Source organism: Cnephaeus nilssonii, assembly GCF_951640355.1.
Source record: "Cnephaeus nilssonii genome assembly, chromosome: 17".
Taxonomy (NCBI): Eukaryota; Metazoa; Chordata; class Mammalia; order Chiroptera; family Vespertilionidae; genus Cnephaeus; species Cnephaeus nilssonii.
Genome location: NC_137088.1, coordinates 23385888 through 23407263, shown reverse-complemented (window position 1 = coordinate 23407263; position 21376 = coordinate 23385888). Strand labels below are relative to the sequence as shown.

The following is a 21376-nucleotide window of genomic DNA, read 5'->3' as shown; positions in this document are numbered from 1 at the left end:
GGCCTGAGAGAAGGAAGCCTGGCTTGCCAGCTGCAGCCCCAGTTCATCCCGGCCGCCTCTCCCGCCCCACGGACCCCGGGCCCTGTGCGGGGCCGGGGCAGATGCACATCTGCGGGAGGAGGATGGCGCGGCTGCGTGTGGGCTCCACAGGACAGCCACTCCGCGTGGGGGAATAAGTCCTCCATCCACTCTTGTTCTGTAATGACCCCTGGGGTGGCTTTTTAAAGAAACAATACAATAGAAACAAAAAGAATAAATTTGGGTCAACTCTGGCAGATTATCATTAGGAGGCAACAGAACTGCCACAGAATTTTGTAACTGTTTGCCATCTAGTTCTTGTTAATGGCGAACAATCACCCCCCCCGCCCCCCCGCAATGATGTATGAGATCCTACTCAGTGGTATGCAGGGGAGGCTGGGTTTACTGTCAGTCACCTTCATTCTCACCGACTTGCCGTTAGTGGAGGATACTCGTTAGTGGAGGATACTCGCAGGAGGCCGTCTCTGGGAGAATCCAGTATAACTAAGAGTTCAGAGTGCTGTATGACCCCTTGGCAGCCACACAAGGTGAGGCAAGGTCATCACGACTTCCTTTCTCTAAGCTGAAACTCCACAGGGAAGGTACACATATAATCTCACTCAGATTTCCACACTGATCAGAGAGGAATGCATGAACACAGGGAGGGGCATGTATAAAAAAGGTAGATGACGATGAGAATTAATCTAAGCTTTACGTATATAAAATTTAACTGCTGATAATCAAAACACAAGAGGGTTCCAATGATTATCACATTTGTTAAAGAAAAAAATATATATTCGGGATTTTAAAATTGTGCCATTACACGTAAGTACCTGATAAAAGAATAAAAAGGAACATAAATTCTTTAACAGCACTGTAACTAATAAAAATGCAAACAATGCTCAATTATGAAGAATAAAAACAAGTCACTTAAAAAAGATAAGAGTAATTCGAGTCTCAGACCCCATAAACCTATGGGAGTTTGGGGGTGGCTGTTGTCTGCACCTCCCCTCCCATGGGCTTCCTTCCTCTGAGGTGTGAGCAGTTTGCTGGGGCCACAGGAGCAATGCCTCTGAGGGACCCCAATGGCTCTCAGGTGGCACCGACATGGAAGCCCAGAAGGAGGACCCCCTGCATGCGGACAGGGCTGAGGTCTCAGGGACCCTGACGCGGGAACCAGCCCAGAACCCCTCGGAGGGGTGGTGTCTGGTGGCCACTGTGGGGCCAGTGACACTCTGCTCTCAGGCAGAAGAAAGGCTGAGAGTAAGCAGACGACCCTGCTCTGCCGCCAGGAGACAGCCAGCTCCAGGGGCCAGCGAGGACAGCGCTGCACTCTAGAACCTTCCCTAGCCAGGCCCTGCACAGCTGCCAGGCCCTCACCGAGGGACCTCCGAGCTCAGGAAGCATCAAGGGGACACACTGGCAGCAACCTGCTCAGCGAGTCCCCCGCACAGGGGTTGAGCGGACCACGCAGGGCCGGGCCGCGTTCATCAGCGCCTCTCAGGCCTGGAGTACCATTCGCCCTGCAGGCTGATGTGTTAGGGATGCCCGGCTAGAGTTTAAGAACTAACTGCAGAGCCAATCAGGAGCCCCTCTGACTCCCGAGTCACCACCATGTTCTGGAGCGGGAGTGGGAGGGCCTGCCAGCACATTGGTGTAGAGGAACCATGGTCGCAGTGGCGGGATGGAGAGGGTGTCTGTTCGTTCATACGCAGCTCGTCACCTGTTGCCAGGAAAGCACCCACTGCCAGAGGCCTCTTCACCTCAGAGGAGACGCCCTAAGAGCCAGTCCCCCCGGCAGGCTGCTCAGCGACCTTGTTTTCACGGGTGAAGCATGATTGTTTGGGGCGGGGCAGGGATGGCCAGAGGGGTCTGGACTGAGGCCTGGAAATGCATCCTTTAACAATGAAAAAACCTAAACTCACCGCACCTAACTGAGCCCTAAGTTCAGACCCCGTTTCTAAAGATCACCGGCACTACTGAGCGGTCAGTAGTATTCCTCCAGCCCCGGTGCCCGGTCCTTTCGGTTGCATCGGGCTTTGTTGTATGACTGCCCGAAGGAGAAAGGAACTCGGCCGAGACAGCTTTCCAGAGAGAGCGTGTCCTTGCTGTCAACCACTTTCTCTCCCGGATGCTCTGAGGGAGGGGAGACTGGAAACCAACTCTTCTTCCTTCCAGTTATAACAGGTGGAGTTGCCACACCATAGCTGGGGAGCACAGAACAGTGTGGAGCTGGACCCTTAACCCAGCTCTACCTCGGGGAGGGGGGGGGGGGGTTAGGGAAGAGCCTAAGCCCTGTCTGCGTCTTGGTGACCATCAGTCTGTATGCTCTGTGGCACCATTTGCCTTTCTCTGAAGGTTCTGATGGGTGGCTCCGATGCCACATTGCATGCTGGGAAAGAAGCGCTGGTTTCAGAGGGGTCTCCACTGGGGGGGCCTCAGCTGGGCCTTGAGGCTGCTGAGGGGGACGGCGGGGCTCTGTGTCAGATGTCCAGGGGGCTCACAATGGTGAAGCCGGAGTCCTTGCTGTTGCTGCTGCTGTCGTCGTCGGGGCTGGAGCTGGGGTTGCTGGAGGAGGCCGAGGCCGGGCCCATCAGAGGGTCGGAGAACACCAGCGGGAAGCGGGCCAGGCTCTCGCCCTTCCCAGATGTGCTTCTGAGGGTGCGGAGCGGCTGGGCCTGGCTGGAGAGGGGCGCCCTGGCACTGCCTCCCCCGTCCTCTTTGGAAACCAGGATGAAGTCCTCCGAGCTGCCTTCATCCGCGTGCCCGGGCGCTTCCGAAGAGGCCTGTGGGGCACAGTCAGGAGCACAGGGGTGAGAGCAGACACCAGCGGACGCGAGAGCTGAGTGGGGCCCAGGAGCTGGGGTGCGCTCCACAGGAAACTGCCCCCCTCGCCCTGTGCTATTCCTGGGAAACCCGGTGCTCCCGCTCTGACGCTGAATGCTGGTTCCCGGGGGAACAGAGTGGACCTGCTGATTCAGAGGCTGTTGGGAGGGGCAGGTCGGGAAGCAGCCAGCAGGCTACAGCCAGATCCCTATCAGCTTCTCGTGGCACCTGCCATGCAAGTCACTCATCCTCCTCAGCTTTACCCCCTCACCTGTGAGTGGGGACAAGGACGGCGTCTTGTTCCCAGGGTGTGGTCACAGAGCTGGGAGATGGCGTGCCGGGATGTGAATCGCACAGGACTGGCTCCCTAACTAAGCCCAGGTCCGGAGGGACGACTACCTGCTTGAGGACAGCCCTCGGAGGGCCCAGGGCACGTGGTCTCAGCCAGCGCCTCCTGGGAATGCACGTGGGGGCCCCGGGACAGTGTGGTAACTGGTAGGTTCTACTAACATGAAAAACGGGTGTGGAATTGCAAAGCATACGCCCAAAAGCATAGAGACGGGATTGCTTTGCAATTGTTTTCCTTTCTTTCTAAGCAATTATGACTAGCGTTTAGTTTTTTGGCTAAAGATGACATTCATGAACATCAGTAAATGTTTTGAGCTAAGACCAGAGAAGGAAGGAGAGCCGTAGCCTAATCAAACATGTTCCAAAGCCAACCTGGCAGGAAGCGCACCTACCCCGGCGCTGATGGGAGCTTATGTGGTGCCCACACCTGCTCCCCCACCGGCCTGCCCATGCCCCCCAGTGTGGAGAGACTGGCACAGCGGGCTGAAGTCTAATAGATGTAGAGCCCCTTGGCTAGAAGGGCTCCTCTGGGTCCTCTGGCCTCAGGACTGGCATGGCCGAGGCCACCTGTGAGCTGTGGGCAGAGCCCGGACAGGTAGCCAGCAACGCTTCTAAGGGAAATCTGGGCTAACTGACATGCCCCTCTCTGGATCTCCTGCTCTCCTTGGTGACATGGGTGGGTGCAGGGTGAGTGGCTAAATAATGGTTCGGGTGGCTCCCCTGACATTTGTCTACCTTTAAGATACTGAATTGGAGGACAGAAACAGGATTTGCCTTTAAAATTACAGTGTTGGAAGAACAGGCCTTGAGGTTCTTGAAGCTGTTTTGTTTCTATTCCATCAACATATTAGTTCTTTCAAAATGGAAGAGAGCACAGCACCGGGCACTGTGGTAGATGCAATGTGACCACATATGGCATAGGGCAGTCGGTAGAGAAAGACTGTCCTTTCATCCCTTACTGTCCCTCTGCAAGGTGCCCCTGCTCAGGGCTGTGCCGCTAGGAGGGATGTCTGAGTGGGGCTTGTCCTCCCACACGTGTGCACACGGACCTGAACCTTGACCTCCAAGCTCCCACGTGGGGACACTTTGTTCGTATGACCATTGTCCTGCACTGTAAACGGAAAACTTGTGCTGGTAACAGGTAGGTTCTTACACATATGGAAACCAGGAATGACAACTGCAAAGTATAATGAAGTTTTCAATGTAGCAAATTCATGACTGTGTTTGAAAGGTCTTTTTCTGTAGTATTTTTACACATTCAACTAAAAGAACCACACTAAGTTTTTCAATAAAATGGCCAATTAAAGTTGGTTGGGGCTCAACAAAATTTGAATAAATAAATTATTATTGAAAAACTAAACATCTGTGCAGGGAAAGAGAATTAGGAGGAACTAATCAAGTTAAACTTGCAATTTTAATGTATTCATGTGGCTACAATGCAGACTCAAAATGCTCCATGAAAACTTCCCGTAGAGCTGGTGAAATTAACCACACAGGGTTCTCTCTTCTTGAAGCGTACTCTTAAAACTAAAAAACTCTTGTTCTAATGTATCATTTTGCTTTTTTAAAATCATAAAAAATAAATAATTTACAAGCATCTGGATGCTAGTTTTTGAGAAAGTAACTTAGATGAGATTTTGCTAATGTTCATTTTTTAAGCTGAAACTTTGTAAGCCATTTGAAAAGAGTATTATTAGGGATTTCAGTCCTGTCGGATGATGACAGTGAGGCAGCATGGCGGAGTAGGAAGCTTATTGCACTGGGACAAGTTCTGCACACATAATGTCTGGTGAGCCATGGGCCTCTTAAGCCTCATTTTCTCACTGGAAAAACAAGCAGGCAGTACTAAGTGCATGAGGAATCTCTTCGATCTCTTCTAACTGGAAAATTCTGTGACTTTATGTTAGAATAACTCATACACAATGTAGACACCTGAGAGCACGTTACAGCCTACAGGCCAAATCCCACCTGCAACCTGTTTTTGCACAACTCAAGCTGTGAATGGCTTATACATTTTTAAAGGGTTGTAGAAACAAACACACCAAATACAAAACCAAACATATGACAGAGACCCTATGTGGCCTGCAAATCCTAAAATACTTACTATCTGGCCCTTTACAGAAAAAGGTTGCCGACCTCTCTGCCTCAGAGGGTGGACATTAATGCAAAGTCCTTCCCCATGACGGCAAAAAGGGTTCTGCCGAGTGAAACACACCAGGACAGCATTAGGAAGGCATGGGCGGCACGTCCTGGGGCATCAACTGGAGACAAATGGCCAATGACTGAGGCAGAGACCTGGCGTTCCAGCCCCACACCATGGGATCGGCAGGCGGCCAGGCCAAGGCTGCTGCGTAAAGGTGTGGGGGTGCACTGCACAGCTCCGGGAGGCACTAGCCTAACTGCTGTCACTGTGACGGGCACCGCCCGAGGGCACCAGAGTGTACGGCCTGCAAGGTTGTATACAGCAACCTGGGCCCAGGCCACCTGTGGTATTGCACAGGTGAACTTCGCACATGGGACTTCAGTGGGGATTTTATAATTCATAGCTTTGAAGAACTTGGGTGACTGTGCCCCCTCAATGTGACACCATTTGTCAGAGCTCTGTACCTGCTTGGTGGCCCCGGGAAGCTGGCCACTCTGGCCCTGGCCTTGGCCCTGACCGCTGTAGTGGTCGTCTGAGATGGTGATCTGCTCATTCTCCTCGGCTTCCAGCTGGCTCTGGTTGAAACGCAGGGAACCTTTGAGAATGTCTTTGATCTATTTTCAAAGAAGAAGAAAATAAATGAGAAAGATAAATTAGTTTGTTTTTAAATGCTCGCTAAATCTCTGATACATTGAAACCAGACTTGTCACTGACCATTTTTTATAGTATGGATATGAATGTATTACCATCAGAAAGAAGTAGCAGAGAAAAATCCAATTCTATCACAGCCATCGACTTATTAATGACCAAGGAAAATGGAAGTACCTCCTTGGCGGTTAACTCAAGGTGGGAAGCACCAGTTGCCTGCACACTGAGCCCCACTGAACAGCCCTCGGCTCCTCACGGGCTCCACTCCAGCTGACATTTGAGAGCAGCACAGTTTTTGTTGACATTTACATTCCCTGTAGCCCTGTACGGGTCCTAAGGGTCATTGAACTGTAGCCCTTAGAGGTCTGCGGCCTGTTGCAGGGAGTGAGTAAGACTTGTGCTCCAAGGGCATTGGTATTTATGGATGTGACTGAATGTGATGCTGGACCACACGCACAGCTCGGGTGAGGAAGGGGCTGGGATGGGAAATGGAAAGTCAGTTTGGGCTTCAGGCTAATCAGACAGGATCACCAGGAGGAGTGAGAGGCACAGGAGGTGGAGATCCAGGAGGGGCTCTGTCTGGGAGGAAGTGAGGGGCTGGGGTGACACGGCTCTAATGTCATGGCACTCCATGCCCGAGGGTGCCCTCCCCAACAGAAATTAAAACGGACGCCTGTGGGACACAAAGTCAGATCTGTGGACATACCTGTTTTAATCCTGCCAGGGAAACCAGAATTTGATCTTCTTTTTCCAAATTTTCTTGTAATATCACATCTTGAATATTTACTGAAAACAGAAGAATGACATTTTATAACTAATGCTCTGAGTGTAACTTATCTGCTGCCATACTCTAACTTCGGACAAGCTTGTTTTGCCAAATTTCGCAGCAACGATTCCCACCAAGGATGTTCTGCCAAACTGCTCTCTTAGTGTTTGTGGCCTTAAAACATGCCCTGTTCATAAGACCTTACATGCCACATTCTTAGCCACTCCCTCTGAAGTTGTCCCATCCTCTGCTCTGGCCTCCTTAGTTCCGTGAGTGCCCCTGACAGTGAAGCGAGTGTGTATCACTCCTGGCTTCTCTCTGCCCGCCAGTGGGAGAGGCAGAGCCAGCACACTGCTCCCTGGCCTGGAGGCCCTGTCCCCAAATCCATGCAGACCGGCCTCTCCTCCTGGCTCAGTTCTCTGCTCCAGCATTGCCTCCTTGGAGCAGTCTTCCTGCCAATCCAACGAAAGTAGCCCAGGCCCCCCTCTGCTCTCTACAGAATCACCTCTTCCACTATACTGATAGGAAGCACTTGTTGCCATCTGATTGCTGGTTTATTTGTTGTCTATCTCCCCTAATAGAACATAAACTCCCGGCCTTTAGAATAATGCCTGGTGTGTTCAAGTACACAATGAGTATTGACTGACTCACTGACTGAATGAACAAACATGCAGGAAAACTCCTGGGACTTGCATTTCAAAACACTGCTATTCTAACTATTTCCCCAAAGCATTTCCAGTAAGGGCCAAGGCAAGGACTGATATCAACAGAAGTCCAGGCTGACAATTTATTAGAATCTTCAATAAGAATAAGTCTGAACCATGCTGACAAACCCTCTCACACACTGTAGCAGAAAATCAGAAGCTTTTCTTTATTCAGAAAACGTGACTGTACTTTCTCATGAAAGGCCTGCTCCAAAACAAGAAAGCATGATGAATGGGAATGGAATAATAGATATAATTAGAGAGCAAATGTTTTTGGTTTCCTTAAAAGCCTGTAACAATTTGTTCTCTCTCAATAAAAAAACACACAAAATGCACTCAACAAGACATTAATGACAACCAACTGCAGAAAATTAACAAGAAACAGTTCTGTGGGCTTTGAGAGGACTGCAAAGGTTACTTTTGTTTTTATGGCCGCTCTGGTGTTTAAGGCAGAGCTCGGAGGCCAAGGGTAGAGTGGGCTCTGCCCACTGAGCTGAAGGTGGGACAGATTTCCCAGCTCCCAGCCTGAGAGGAAGCTCAGCCAACGGATGCAGGAATACTAGCACGTCTGCAGGAAGCGCGGGGGCTTCCTGGGTCCAAGGAACTAATGGAGGGGAGGCCTCTGGAGGCTAGACCCAGCAAACTGGGGGAGGGGAGCAGGAAAAGAGGAAATCTGACAAACAAAAATAAAAACAAAGCAAGTGTGATGTGTCTGCCTGCCACTTGGTCTGCTGTGGAAGCCAAAGCATTTGGCCAAACTGCCTGGTGCCCGCCCCCAAAGCAGTGGTGGGGCTCCTGGTCAGCAGCAAAGACCACAGGCATTGAGGGTCATGGGCTACAGGCCAATAGGGCAGTCAGCAGCTCCAGTGGGGACAAAGGCCCAGAAATATATGGGAGCTGAGCTCTCCTAGAGGCCGGCAGGACCCAGAGCACTCAGAGGCCTTCCTCAAACACCAAACACATGCGAGCCGTCCCCGAAACTTGACATTGACACCATCTGGCAAGGAGAAGAGACGGAGTGGAGAAACTCTGGGCAGGGTTCACCTGTAAGAAAGGGAGTTGCCTTTAATTGGCAAGTTTAAGCCTTGGAAGGGAACTTCAGAACAAGATTTGCACACACGTGCGTTGAGGTGTATAGATTTACTACCCCATTACAGAATGTCTCAGTGTCTACCTGAGATCTCACAACACCACACTGGCCATGTTGCCTAAAAGTTCCTTGAGCCAAGCTGCCCCAGCCATCCTCTCTTGGATGCCCTGTTTAGCTGCGAGCCTGCCAAGAGATGCGTGGTGATGCTCGAAGGAGGAGGCTGAAAGGTGGGGAAGGCAGAAGGTCTGAGTGTGCTGGGAAGTGGAAGGGGGCTGTCTTTCACTACAGGCCTAAGCAGGAATAAAGCTCCATGTTCTGAAGGCCACTCCCCATGTGCTCTCTCTGGATAAGAGCATGAGCAGCCAACACGCCCAGAGCCTCACGGCTGCCCTGTCTTTTGGGTCTAAAGAGGTGGCAGAGCTCCTGGTGGGCACCCTGACTCCACCTCCACCCCTCTGTCACCAACATGTCCCAGATTTCATTCAGGGCAGTGCTGCGCACACTTGTCCTTTCAGTCAAGGTCGGTCATGTGACATAGCTCTGGCCAATGAGGTGTGAGATAAGACCCTCCCCGGAGCTACTGGACCAGTTCTCATGGGGGCCTGACTCGGTTTGCACCGCTGGGGCCTGTGCACTCCTCACTTCTGCTGCTGAAGTGCTGGCAGGGGCTCCGCGGGCCACCTTGCAAACCTGCAGAGGAGGACCGCAGCCTCAGGACTGCGGGTGGAAAGCACAGGAGCCTGGGGCACTGGGCAAATCCTGGAGCTGTTACACCTGCTCAGACTGCCTACCTCTGGCTTCTTTTATTTTAGAAAGCAATAACCTACTAATTTTGTTTATTTTACTTTTTTAAAAAAATTCTGTTATTAGCATCTATGTTAGTTTCAAGATACTACAAACTGAATGGTTTAAAACAACAAAAATCTATTCACAGGTTTATTTGTGGAGGCTGTAAGTCCAAAGTCAAGGTGTTGGTAGGGAAGCATTCTTCGCGGGCCCGTCAGCTTTGGGAGGTTCCACAACCCTTGCTGCTCTTGGCGTTATCTTCATCCACATGCATCCTCCCTGTGTCTGTGCTCAAATTTCCCTCTTTTTATAAGGACACCTGTCATTGGCTTAGGGCCTACCCAGTATGACCTCATCTCAATTGGAATACCTCTAAAAGATTCTACTTCCAAACAGGGTCCCACTTATAGGTTCCAGGTAGACCCAGATTTGGTGGGAACACTATTGGACACAGACAGTAGCCAAATCGCACGTTACACAGACGAACATCACCCACTTCCTCTGATGCAAGGGGTCCGAGGCGGCCCCGCCAGTCCCCTCTTGCAGACAGAATGTGACTCAGGTCCAGGCTGGCTCTGCCGCGCACAATGTGGCTGGCCGAGGGCACGCCTGGGGCAGGAGAAGAGCCCAGAGCCTGGTGTCATCAGCATGTACCCTCACCCAGAAATCTCAGGCCTTATTTTTTGGATGGGGTCAAAGATCACCTTTTAGAATCCCATGAAAACCAGGACTGTCTCCTTGAAAAACCACATACATGTGAAATGTTCACTTAATTTTAAGGGAGAAAACCTCTGCTATAACCAACTAAGCTGACTAGTCTCACTTCAAGAAATCCGGGGTATAGAAATCCAAATGAAAACAAAAGGGCATCTTCAGAGGCTGCTAAACATTTTGATTGTAAGAATTTTCATTTTACTAAGTACTGTCCATGTAAATCCTTTGCCTAACCAGTTCCACTACATAGTGATTTAAGGTAGCATTTATGAACATTCCATCCATATAGAACCTCTCAGCAACAAATCTGCTTTAAGTAAGTTGCAGCTGCATGTAAAAATAGAACATAATGATGTCTTTTCATGCTTTATAATATTACAGGCAGAAATCTGAAATGTTTAAATTTCCAATGTAATGCACATTTTTCTTTATAGGAAAAAGCAGAATAAATCGTGATGTAAAGGCTTTTCATTTTACCTCTGTGTAGCAGGAAGATTACCTTCTTTATAATCTCATTCTAGTTAAGTGCTATATATTATAAATGTTGGCACATTGGAACTGAAGGGAAAACCTCACTTGACTAACCACTTCTGTGGAAATTACACAAAAGTCTACGGTGATTCCACTAATCTTGATGAAATGTCGACATCACAAGACTAGATCTCTACCTCCGAGGGTAGTGGGAATGGCACACAGGCTACTTTTTCCACTTTCTTAAATCCTTATGTTCTTCAATGCCAGAATAAAAGCGTTTCCATTTTTTATTGGAATGGCTGGCACAGAAGGTTAACATAAGCCTGCATTCATTATGAGGGGTAGTGGAATGGTAACAAAAACAGAACTATCATCTATTATAGTGGAGGTGGAATTGGGCAAGTTATTTAACCTTGTGGTGCCTGATGGGTAATAACAGAACCTCCCTCATAGGACGGCTGGGAAGAGTACATACAGGAGCATAGCACCTGCCCCACTGCAGTAGCTTTCATTTCCACACAGACACATTATGTCATCTGAGTTTCCCAACAACCACTCTGGATTAGTGCCACCATCCCGGAGTGGAAAAGGCAGCCCGGCTCAGACACGCCAGGTCTGTCACCTGAGGTCTCACCACTGGAAGTGGTGAAGCTCGGATTCCATTCCTGGTCACCAGGATCCGGGCCCTCCTTCCACAATGGCATGACGGCAATGATGGAGGGCCCGAGGTCTGAAGAGGCAAGGATGGGGTCTTGACACTGATGTGATTGCCTGGGGATGTTAGTGCCCTTTATTTGGTGGTGGGGCTGACCTGCTGGGGCACGGGCACTGCATCCATCCGCTCAGGCGCTCTTGTGCTGCGATGTGTGTGCAGTAGGATGTGGAGTGCCTGTATCAGAGGGCTGTTTCGGAGGATCAGACAAGATAATCAAAGTGGCCCCCTTCTAACATCCTGCCTCACTATTGCTATTACTGCTTAGTATGTGTTTTCCTTTTCCTTCTCCAGTATCTCAAATACCCAGAAAGTGGACTCTGCTCTCTGACGCTCCCTAATCTCTGGTAGAGATTTAGTTATCCTGACCTCTGACCTCTGACAACCTCACATAAGGACTGCCCCAGACTAAACAAGAAATTTGCAGGCTGTTACAGAGGGCTCACATGTGGCTGACCGAGGGCCACATGCGTGCCCAGGGTGGTAGTGGCTGCAGAGGCCATTAGACAAGGAGTGGGGGGCAGACCTGTCATTTGTCACTACTGACTTTGGCGGGGCCATTGGGATTTCTGTTCACAGAGTGTGTCCATACTTGTCCAGAGTTTGGGAGAAGGCAGGCTTAGGAGAAGATTGTAGGCATCAAGCTCACCTTTTAACACAAGGTGTGTACCTCTGTGTGTCCCTGCAAATGCCTTCCCCTTCTAGAAGGCCTTCCTCTTCTCCTAACACCACACCCCCCTTCTTGTTTTCAAAGTCCACTTTGAAAACTGTATCCAAGCATCAGCTTCATATGAACAGTCTTCCCTCTGAAAGCATCTATTGCTGGACTCTCATCTTTTACTCTTGGAACTATAATTCACAGATGAGGCTCAAAGACGAAAGTTTCCTGAAACTGCACAGTTCTACATGGCAAATCCTGGACCCAAGGTCATCTGGATCCCAATGGGGTGCTCTGCTCACTATATCTCTATTACTTTAGAGTCCTCCCCTCCACGCCCCTGTCCCCACCAGTGTTTCTGAGATCACTGACTAGTGCTCTGGGAGGACCTTGGTTTGCTTCCTGTGAAGATACGTGTCACTTTCAGTATTTCTGATGAGGTATATTCTCTTTCGCTCTCTCTCCCTACTTTGAAGTTTTACTCACCTTTCCTAACACTGAGCTCAACTGTAGATCACCACTCTTCCTCTTCACCCTCCCCCCTCCCTCCCAGAACCTACTTTTATATCAGAGAGCAGACACTTAGTAAGTATTGGCTGAATGGCCAATGGAGGCTTTCCCAGCAGCTTCAGGGCTGATTTTTTATCTCCCGAGAAACAGATGTAGGTGAGATACTTCTCAGATAAAGAATTAAGTGACACCAACATCATCAACCAGATCCTAAACTGAGAAGTGGGAGGGGGAGGTGAAGGGAAACGGCATTCATTAGTGGTCTATTAAGAGCCGAGTCCTGAGTCAGGCACTTCATGCTCAGTTTTTTTCTTAAAAAGCAAAAAGCCGATTACACAGAACATCTAATCAAGGGTCCTATTTTGTATCCAGCTGCCAGAATGGCTGAAAATCCTAAACTCAGCACTGGGAAAGCTCGGCGCTGGGAAAGAAGATCACTTGGGAGAATCCAGGGGAGACTAGGCAGATGTGTGCACTACACTTAAAAACAGTCTTCAGGCTACAAACAGTTCTCTTAAGTCAGTGGTCGGCAAACTCATTAGTCAACAGAGCCAAATATCAACAGTACAACGATTGAAATTTCTTTTGAGAGCCAAATTTTTTAAACTTAAACTTCTTCTAACGCCACTTCTTCAAAATAGACTCACCCAGGCCGTGGTATTTTTGTGGAAGAGCCACACTCAAGGGGCCAAAGAGCCGCATGTGGCTCGCGAGCTGCAGTTTGCCGACCACTGTCTTAAGTAAACTGAGTGTGCTTAGCACAGAGCTCGTGATCTTCAAGGTGTATTATTCTTGCAGGGCTTACCATCCTGCCAGCCAGAGGGACAGAAGAATCACTCCTCACAGGAAAAAAATGTATCACATTTAGGACATGGCTGGCACCTTAGGGTCAACCAGAAGAAGAGACTTTAAGTATATTTTATAAACTTAAAAAGCTCTAAGCTCCAATAACAGTTAGATGCCTTTGCCAGAATATGTACTTCTAAAATCGAAGAAGAAACATAGTGGGAGTCTTATAAATAGGAAAATCCTGGGGTTTTGCCATCATTCCCTTTACTTTGGAGCAATGAGATAGGAGAACAGTTTGGATAAGTTGTAAAGTTATATCATTTAGTCAAGTGAGACCCTCTGAGTTGGGTTTAAGATGGATATATTTCTGTGAATTTCAGGCCATACGTGTTTTGCTGATATAAGGATCTAGTGAAAGTTAAGTGCCACTCCTCAGCTGTGATTTAGAAATGGCCCTTGGCAATGAACATCAGCCTTCTTATCCTGGCTTCTCCTCCGCCTCCTCACAAGATGTGAAGCTCAGCCTGAGATGCTTGGGGTGGCCACAGAAGTCCTGGAGCTTTCACGCAATTGACAGCAAGCCTGTTTCCACAAAGATGGGGTGGACGCGTCTTTTGTTTATTGAGTCATTAACTGGAGAGGACAGGGACTGGAAGAGATGGGAGGCAGCCTAGTATGGAGCGGCGAAAACAGGCCATGTGGTCAGACAGGTTAGAAAGTTGGAAAACCTGGGTTCTTCCTGGGGAAAAGCCTGTGGGGAAATGAGAGCCAGAAAATGAAAATACAGTGATGAAAGGTGGACAGTCTGCACTGAGGTCATGTGGTCAGAGTTGTGGTGTCTTAGCCTGGAAGGGGAGGCGACAGTGCTTGGTTTGCTAAGTTTTTCTAAATAGGCACAGGGTGGGCACAAGGAAGATGCTGACCAATAGTTCCAAGTCTTCTGATGATAAAACCGGGAGCGGGGGGAGGGGACTTCACCTAGGATAGAACAATTTCAGAAAGGCTGAAAAAAGAACTGAATTTCCGACAACTGGAGTCTACAACCATTGTCAAGGAGGCTGTGTGCCCTCTGCCCACAGATTTTAGCTGCACACGTGCCTGAAGTGTGGGGTTAGGAACACATCATTAAATTGAGCCCAAATAATTCTAAGCCCTCTTGCTTCTTGCTGCTTCTACTGTCAAGGGCTGGTGACATCAGGTCACCTGGGGCTGTTAGAAAGGCAGAACTTTGGGCCCCACATCAGACCCATTGAGTCAGAATCTGCATCTCTCACAGGATCCTCGGCAAAGTGTCTATTTCCTTCTTTGGAGGAAATGCAGTAGCACACAATTAAACACAGGACTTCAAGTTCTTAAAATGGTTGTGGAGAGCTTTTATCACAGCGTGGCTGACAGGGAGAGAGCTGTCTGGTGATCACATCTTCTCTCTGTTCTTCAAAAGTCATTAGTTAATTGCCCTATTGAACATTTTCAAAGACACCCATTGAAAGTGGTTTTTATAAACATTAGAAAATCAGATTTATAAAGTTCTTACAGAGGCACATAAACTAATTTTCAAAACTGGCCTCCTCTTACAGCTAATTCTTGCATAAATATTATGACAAGTGTAAAATCAGTAATGACATGTGCAAGAAAATAGCAGGAGGTCTGAAATCCAGCAACTGATTCAAGTGTGGCCTCGGCAGAAGCATCAGTGAACGAGAAGCCAGGGACTGGATGGTCTGGACCCCTGGTGCCAGCTAGCTGCATGTCACTCATCCTTCCCTGCCTTGGTTTCCTCGTCTGGGGAATGAAGAGTAGCTGAGATAGCTTTTAGGGTTCCTACATCTTTACTAGTCTAAGGTCCTATTCCAGGGCTCTCAACAAGAGCATAGGAAACCTAATTTCTCTGAATCCATTGCATTTAACCCTCCCATTGTTTATATGAACAACCAATGAAAGGGCCAACCTGCTGGAACCCAGTGTCTAAATACCAAATGATGGAAACACCTCCACTGGGAGCAGGCAGGTGTGGGCATGAGAGGCCAGCAGGGTGAGTGGCTCAGACGCCCTGTAAACAGCTGGCCGCTCAGCCCAGCTGCTCACAGATCAGAAAAGTGCAGGCTGCTCGCCCACGTGCAATTACATGTGAAGTATGGCAAATCTAAAAATAGCCTGAGCTCAGCCACGGGGGTTATACCATGCTGTCAATGGCTTTCAACTCAACTGTCAGGATGACAAGAAGGGGAGTAACTATAGCAACAGAAAAATGAACACATAAAGAAAGTCTTCTGAAGTTGTCAGGAAAAGTTTAGATTTAATAAAACACTTATTTTTAATTCCTGTCTCTAAATCTTTGAATTCAAATAGTTCAATTCTGTGGCGGTAATAAAATTAGAATTTTGATAAAACAAATACTCTTTCAGTTTTGGCTTCCAGGATTCATAAGGAAATACTGCCAACCTGTCAATGTTATTGCCTTTGTAATTGAAGGACAATCTGAACAAATGCCTTTTTATAACTTTTAACGGAGAGGCTTCTCTCTGTATTTGTTCTATCAGCTATAATAACAGCCTTGAGCCATACCTGACATTTTAAGATATTACTGCATGTCCGATGAAAACATAGGGTGATACAGAACTCCCTTGAAATGGAAGGAACGCGGTGCAGACCCCTGTCGTTAGAAGAAGTTTCTGAGGCAGTGCTCACAGCTTGCACTGTGGCCCCGCGCGTCTGGACCACGTCAATGCGTGCACATCCATCATTCAGTTCTGAGAAAGCGTTCTCATCACAGAGCTCACACACACAATCTCAGAATCAGCACATCCACAAGCCCACCATCTTTCCGCACCATTTGAAAAGCAGTATTCAGTCCGTTAGGTGCTGGGCAATGTGCCACGGCCCCAGCTCTTCCATAAACTGGACAGTCACTCAGCTCTCTGGTCACGGGCTGGACGGGTGTCTCAGGGTCTTCCCTGAGAAGGGGCAGTTAGGAGTTAAGGGGAACAAGGAGAAGATTTGTGTTGATACCCACTCTGGGCCATCCTTGTGCTGAACTTTAAAAATATATTATCTTGGCAGCAAACTGGCAAGATATATACTTTTATCTCCATTTTATATAAGAGCACACAATCGCAACCTGGCCGAGCTGAGAAGGGACAGAGCCTGTATAACCGGTGTCTGTCTGATGCCAGGAGGCCGTCTCTGCTTCTCAGATACACTCAGCTGCTCTGACAGCTGCCTCTTGCCGCAGTACAAAGACTGACCTCCCCTGCTAGGTGTTAGTTACATGCACTTAAACTGTCTACAGATTTCCAGTGACGGCCTTGCATTTTCCGAGCATAGAAGATTGTCTCTTAGAAAGTCCCTCTATAATCTTCCCTCACCTAGGCAACCACTGTTACCAGTTATTTTCATATCAATACACACTAGTCTGCCACCTGCCCTCTTCACTTAATAATATATCATGAACATTTCCTTATGTTAATAAATAAAATTTATTAGAATTTTTAATTTTTATAGAGATTGCATATCTAAATTACTATACTCAGTCACTTTCTAATGGATATTTCAGTTGTTCCAATTTTAGAATACTTTGATAATCAGGAAAAATAGAAAACATTATATAAAAAAAACACTAGGGTGTTAAAGCCATTTTTAAAGTAACTATAATAAGTCAAGTAAATCAAGAGCTTTGCCTTAATTAATGATGTTTTCCTAAAATTTCTGCTTAGAATCAAAATTGCCTACAACACAGAAAAACCCTCTAATAAACGAATGTTATAACATGCAGATGAAAGGAAATTTATCTGTGGGTCCTGGGGCCAGGAATTCTTTGTAGCATCCCTGAAACCCCCTTTAAAAGCATGGCCAGGACATTTATATGATGAACAGAAGTCACGGCTGTGTGCAGGATTCTGGCTGAAAGTGAAACACAAAAACAAATCTAGTTTTGTGGTTAGTTGAAAACTCACAGCTGGTATGGGCTTTCCTTTATAATTAAAGTGTTTCCCCCTCCCATGGAAAATTCTGAGGCTTAAGTCAAGCTGCTTTAATAGCTGCTACGTGGACCAAACAGCTTGGAAATTTCCTAGCAGGATTTTCTAGAGTTTTAGTAAATCTTTCCCTCAGTTACTTCTTTGTTCTCCTACTTTGGTCAAAAGCAAAATCAAGTAGTGAAAAGGTCACCTATGTATCCAGAGAAGCAAAAAACCAAAACAAAGCAACAACAAAAACACATGTGTACATACACACATATGTACACACTTTAGAATGAAGACAAATTAATTAGCTAAAATTAGTCATATAATACATATCAGTCATTTATATACAAACTATCTCTTCATTACTTCTTTTGGATACATTTTAAAGTATGATGCTATGATATTCATGTAAACTTAGTTGTATATAAAGATGGTCATAAAGAAACACATGAATAAACAGAGTTTTGAAGGGGTGGAATCAGATGTGACCGGGTCTCTCCTGCTGTTTCCTCCTCTTGAACTCTTTCTCCGAAGGAGTGGTCAAGAGAGTAGCAATAAGGCGGAGGCTAAAATAGGGCCCATCCTGCCGCCTAATCAGATATTGACAGGCAGCCAGCCACCTAAGGCAGCAGCTCTCCAAATCCCTAAGAGTACGTGCCAGAGGCAAGGGTGGTTCAGACAACACCCAAGTGACAGCCTTCCAGCCACATGCACTGGACTCGTGACCTACTAGGCTGAGAGACCAGTGGAGTCTGAGGTAGAGTCCACCCTCAGTGATGGCCCCAGGGTTGGAGGGAAGGAGCCTCAAAGGTGGGATGCATCGTGATCCTTACAATACTTGGTGTTGCCATTCTCCACACTCATAGAGAAGCACACAGGCCACTCCCATTAGAGCACATGTCTCATTTTCCTAATTTGTTCCCAAACTACAGATGCTAGACACTGCAGAGCGGAGAAAGAATGTCCATAAGTGCGCTGATAAACAGTAACACTATGCATTATAAAAGCTTTTGCAAGCAACGTGGAGTTGCTCATGTTAATACATACATGAGACCATATAAAACACAGACCTCTACAAATGGAGACAGAGTAGTGGCCAAAGACTTTCTGATGTGACATACATATGACTCATGTGTACACTAGGACATTTCTTAGACTCTAAGCACAGTCAGAGTTAGAAAAGGTCATGTGGTCCTAACATGTATTTCAGGCAGCTGGTTAAAACATGTATTTTAAAAAATAAAGAAAGCATTGTCCAAACAATCACATTAGTGATTACAGCCAGGTTGGCACAAAAAGACTGACGGTTTGATCTTGAAAGCGCAACATTTTATTTTGGCTGGAGGTAGACAGATACTTACAAAGGGCAGTGTAGCAGTGAAGAGTTGAAAACTATAGTCAGCCTGTTTGATTTTGAATTTCTACTCCACTTCCTAGAGATATAAGCTTGGGACATTTTATTAATCTCTCTGTACTTCAGTTTCCTCATCTGTATAATGGGGACAGTAACAGTATATCTGCCATAGGCTGGTATGAGATTTACATGAGATAATTCATGTGAAGAGCTTAACAAAGGGCCTAGTGGCTCTGTTGTTATGACCATCACCATTCCCAGGGCCAAAGCAGTTCACTCACCAAGATGAGTGTCCATCACCTTCGCACAGTATTTGCACATGGCATCCAGATCATTCAACTGTCCTTGAAGGAAGGAAATTTGGGCTTCTAATTCTTCTTCCTAAAATGAAGCAAGTAAAGATATGGAAAATTTGTAAAAATCAAATAAAATCCTCAAAGTTCTCCAATGACCTGGACTATTTTAAAGAAGTACAATGTCTTTTTAATCCTAGATAAGGCATAAGAAAATAGCAAGTAAACACGAGCAAACGAACTACTGACACTACCAATAAGATGGAAAAAGGGTAAAATAGAGGCTGAAAAAATCTGGACTTTTCCTAACTGAATGCTAGCTTTGTGCCATGCGTAAATGTTTACCCATATAGAAAAGTACATAAAATATTTTCTATAACTACTGAGTCCCACAAATCGGGAGAGTAAATTGGATTTCAGTGAGCCATACTCCCCAGGCAGCTGGTACAAAAAAATTACATTTTCTCTCACACACATTTGGGAAACTGAAGATTTCCATTTATATAAGACACATCTCATCACTTTCCAGACAATGATAATCTCTTAAAAAGTGAGATTTCCCCAAAGCACTTGGAAAAGTTTTGTCCCTGCAGCCCATAAATAGCTGCTCTTACATTTCCTCTCTTGATATGACACTAGAGCATTTTATTTATTTGATTGTTTCTAGGAAAAATACTCAGGGTTGAGTAATTATCTAAATGGTAAAAGACAATCTAACTATAACAAAAGGAAAAGTCTGTTGCTTTTTTTTTTTAAAGAAAAATGATACATGTAAAAAATTTCCCCAGGATATTTAGAAGATTAAGGGAGTTTTTTTCAGAGAAAGAGAATTATCCTCATTAGGTAGGATACTTTAAACCAAGTGAGCTAGAATACAAAGAAAATATTTTGCTGGAGCTGGAACAGGCTAGAAAATTGATTTTTCAGTTTTAGATGCTTGTCCTTTCACATAAAAATCCCGTGTCATTAAAAAGAAGGAAAAAGAAACCTACTGAGCTTTGCTTTTCCTTAGTGACTGCGTATAATTTGACTTATAGATGGAAATTAACAGTTGAAAAGGTTACTTGTAGGTGTATTCCATTTTAGCAACACACATATACAGCACTGAAAAGTACTGTTTCTAACTGCTGCCTGGAGAATAAGCCCTTAGGAATATGCATTTGAAAGCTTGACACAGAAAATAGAGCAGTAGCTTTAAAAACAAATTATTGAGAAGAGTCCACTGTAGGATAACACCAACACTAACCATGTCTTTACATATCCCACCAAGTAAAGACAAATGCCACCAGAAGAAGCTCAGCCAACGGATGATGACAGGGGCCTGTGGGATGGTGGTGCCACCTTCCCGACTCTTCGGCTGGGCTTTAGGTGGAAAAGGATGAGTGTTTCAGGGTATTGTTCTTTTACCCCTTTGTTTTGGCTGAGTTTCCCTGTTCTATCAGGACACTGCAGGAGAGAGAACACTGCAGGTTGGTTAATGATGGCTGTGGTTAGCTCCCAAAGATGGCCACCATGCAGTCCTTCTCTCATTGTACACCTTGTTCCCTCCCCTTGAGCCTGGATGACCTTGTGACTTGCCTTAATCCAGAGAATACAGCAGAAGTCAAACGGGGCCAGTTTGGCGCTAGTGTAAGAGCCCTGCTGACTTCCGCTCTCACTGGAAGAAGATAGCTACCATGTTGTAAGGAAGTTCAGGCTAGAATACTGAGACAGGGGAGGAAATGTGGAGAGAAAGAGGCCACAAGAGAAGCTCTGAGTTCTAGACATGGGGATGAAGTCTTACTGGACCTTTCTGCTCAACCCATGTGAAGTCAGCCAGTGAGTGACCCAGTCAACTCAGTCAACATCCTGTGGAACAGAACAGCCCACGCGAGCCTTATCCAAATGATTGACCCATCACCCTAGGAGAAACAGTAGTGCAGCTGTTTGAGGACTGGACTTCTGGAGTGGTTTGTTGTCCAGCAACAGGTAACTGAAAAAGTGGTAGCATGGACAGATCACTAGATGGGTATATGGCCTTAGGAAATTCGAGTTATATTTCTGACCTTTCCATTTACAAGTCATGCAACTTTAAGTAATTCTCTACCCAACCTGGGCCTAACTTCAGCACTCTCTGGAGAAGGTACAAGTCTGACACCATGCTCTCAGGGAGCTTAAAAGTGTGTAGTTGGAATAAGAAAGACACATAGATTACTACATTATGAGGTAGAGTACATGAAAATCTTGTAATTAAATAAGAATAACTGCTGTGGGAATCCCAGTCCCTGCTTCCTGTCCCTTCTATTGAACAAGTCACCTTTTCAATGTGTTACCGACACAAACCCAACCAGATGAGTCTAGAACCATATTGAGGTGAAAGCTGGACAGTCTGTTACAAGAAGGGGGCTGGCTGCGGCCTGAGATTTCCTCACATGTGACCACTGAGTGGGGGCTGACAGCTCAGAGTGGACAAAGGGCACTAGGCATACACTGCCTTCTGTGTTAGTTTAACTTAGATTAATCAATCATTCTTTAAAAACACAAAAGCCCTTGGCAACTTGAATCCCCAGCAGACATTCCTACCTAAATGGATTTATTTTAC

General features: G+C 46.7%; 1 protein-coding gene across 2 annotated transcripts in view; it reads right to left on the bottom strand.

Annotated features, from left to right (window-relative positions):
• Positions 1-711: 711 nt before the first annotated feature.
• TBC1D5 (TBC1 domain family member 5) overlaps positions 712-21376 on the bottom strand; it is a 446950-nt gene continuing 426285 nt past the window's right edge. For both annotated transcript variants that reach the window (XM_079795163.1, XM_079795164.1), the window contains 4 exons: positions 18784-18883; positions 6690-6769; positions 5800-5949; positions 712-2804 (listed from right to left, as the gene is read on the bottom strand). In XM_079795163.1, the coding sequence (XP_079651289.1) occupies positions 2502-2804; positions 5800-5949; positions 6690-6769; positions 18784-18883 (633 nt within the window). In that variant the 3' untranslated portion in view covers positions 712-2501. The remainder of the gene's footprint in view (positions 2805-5799; positions 5950-6689; positions 6770-18783; positions 18884-21376) is intronic.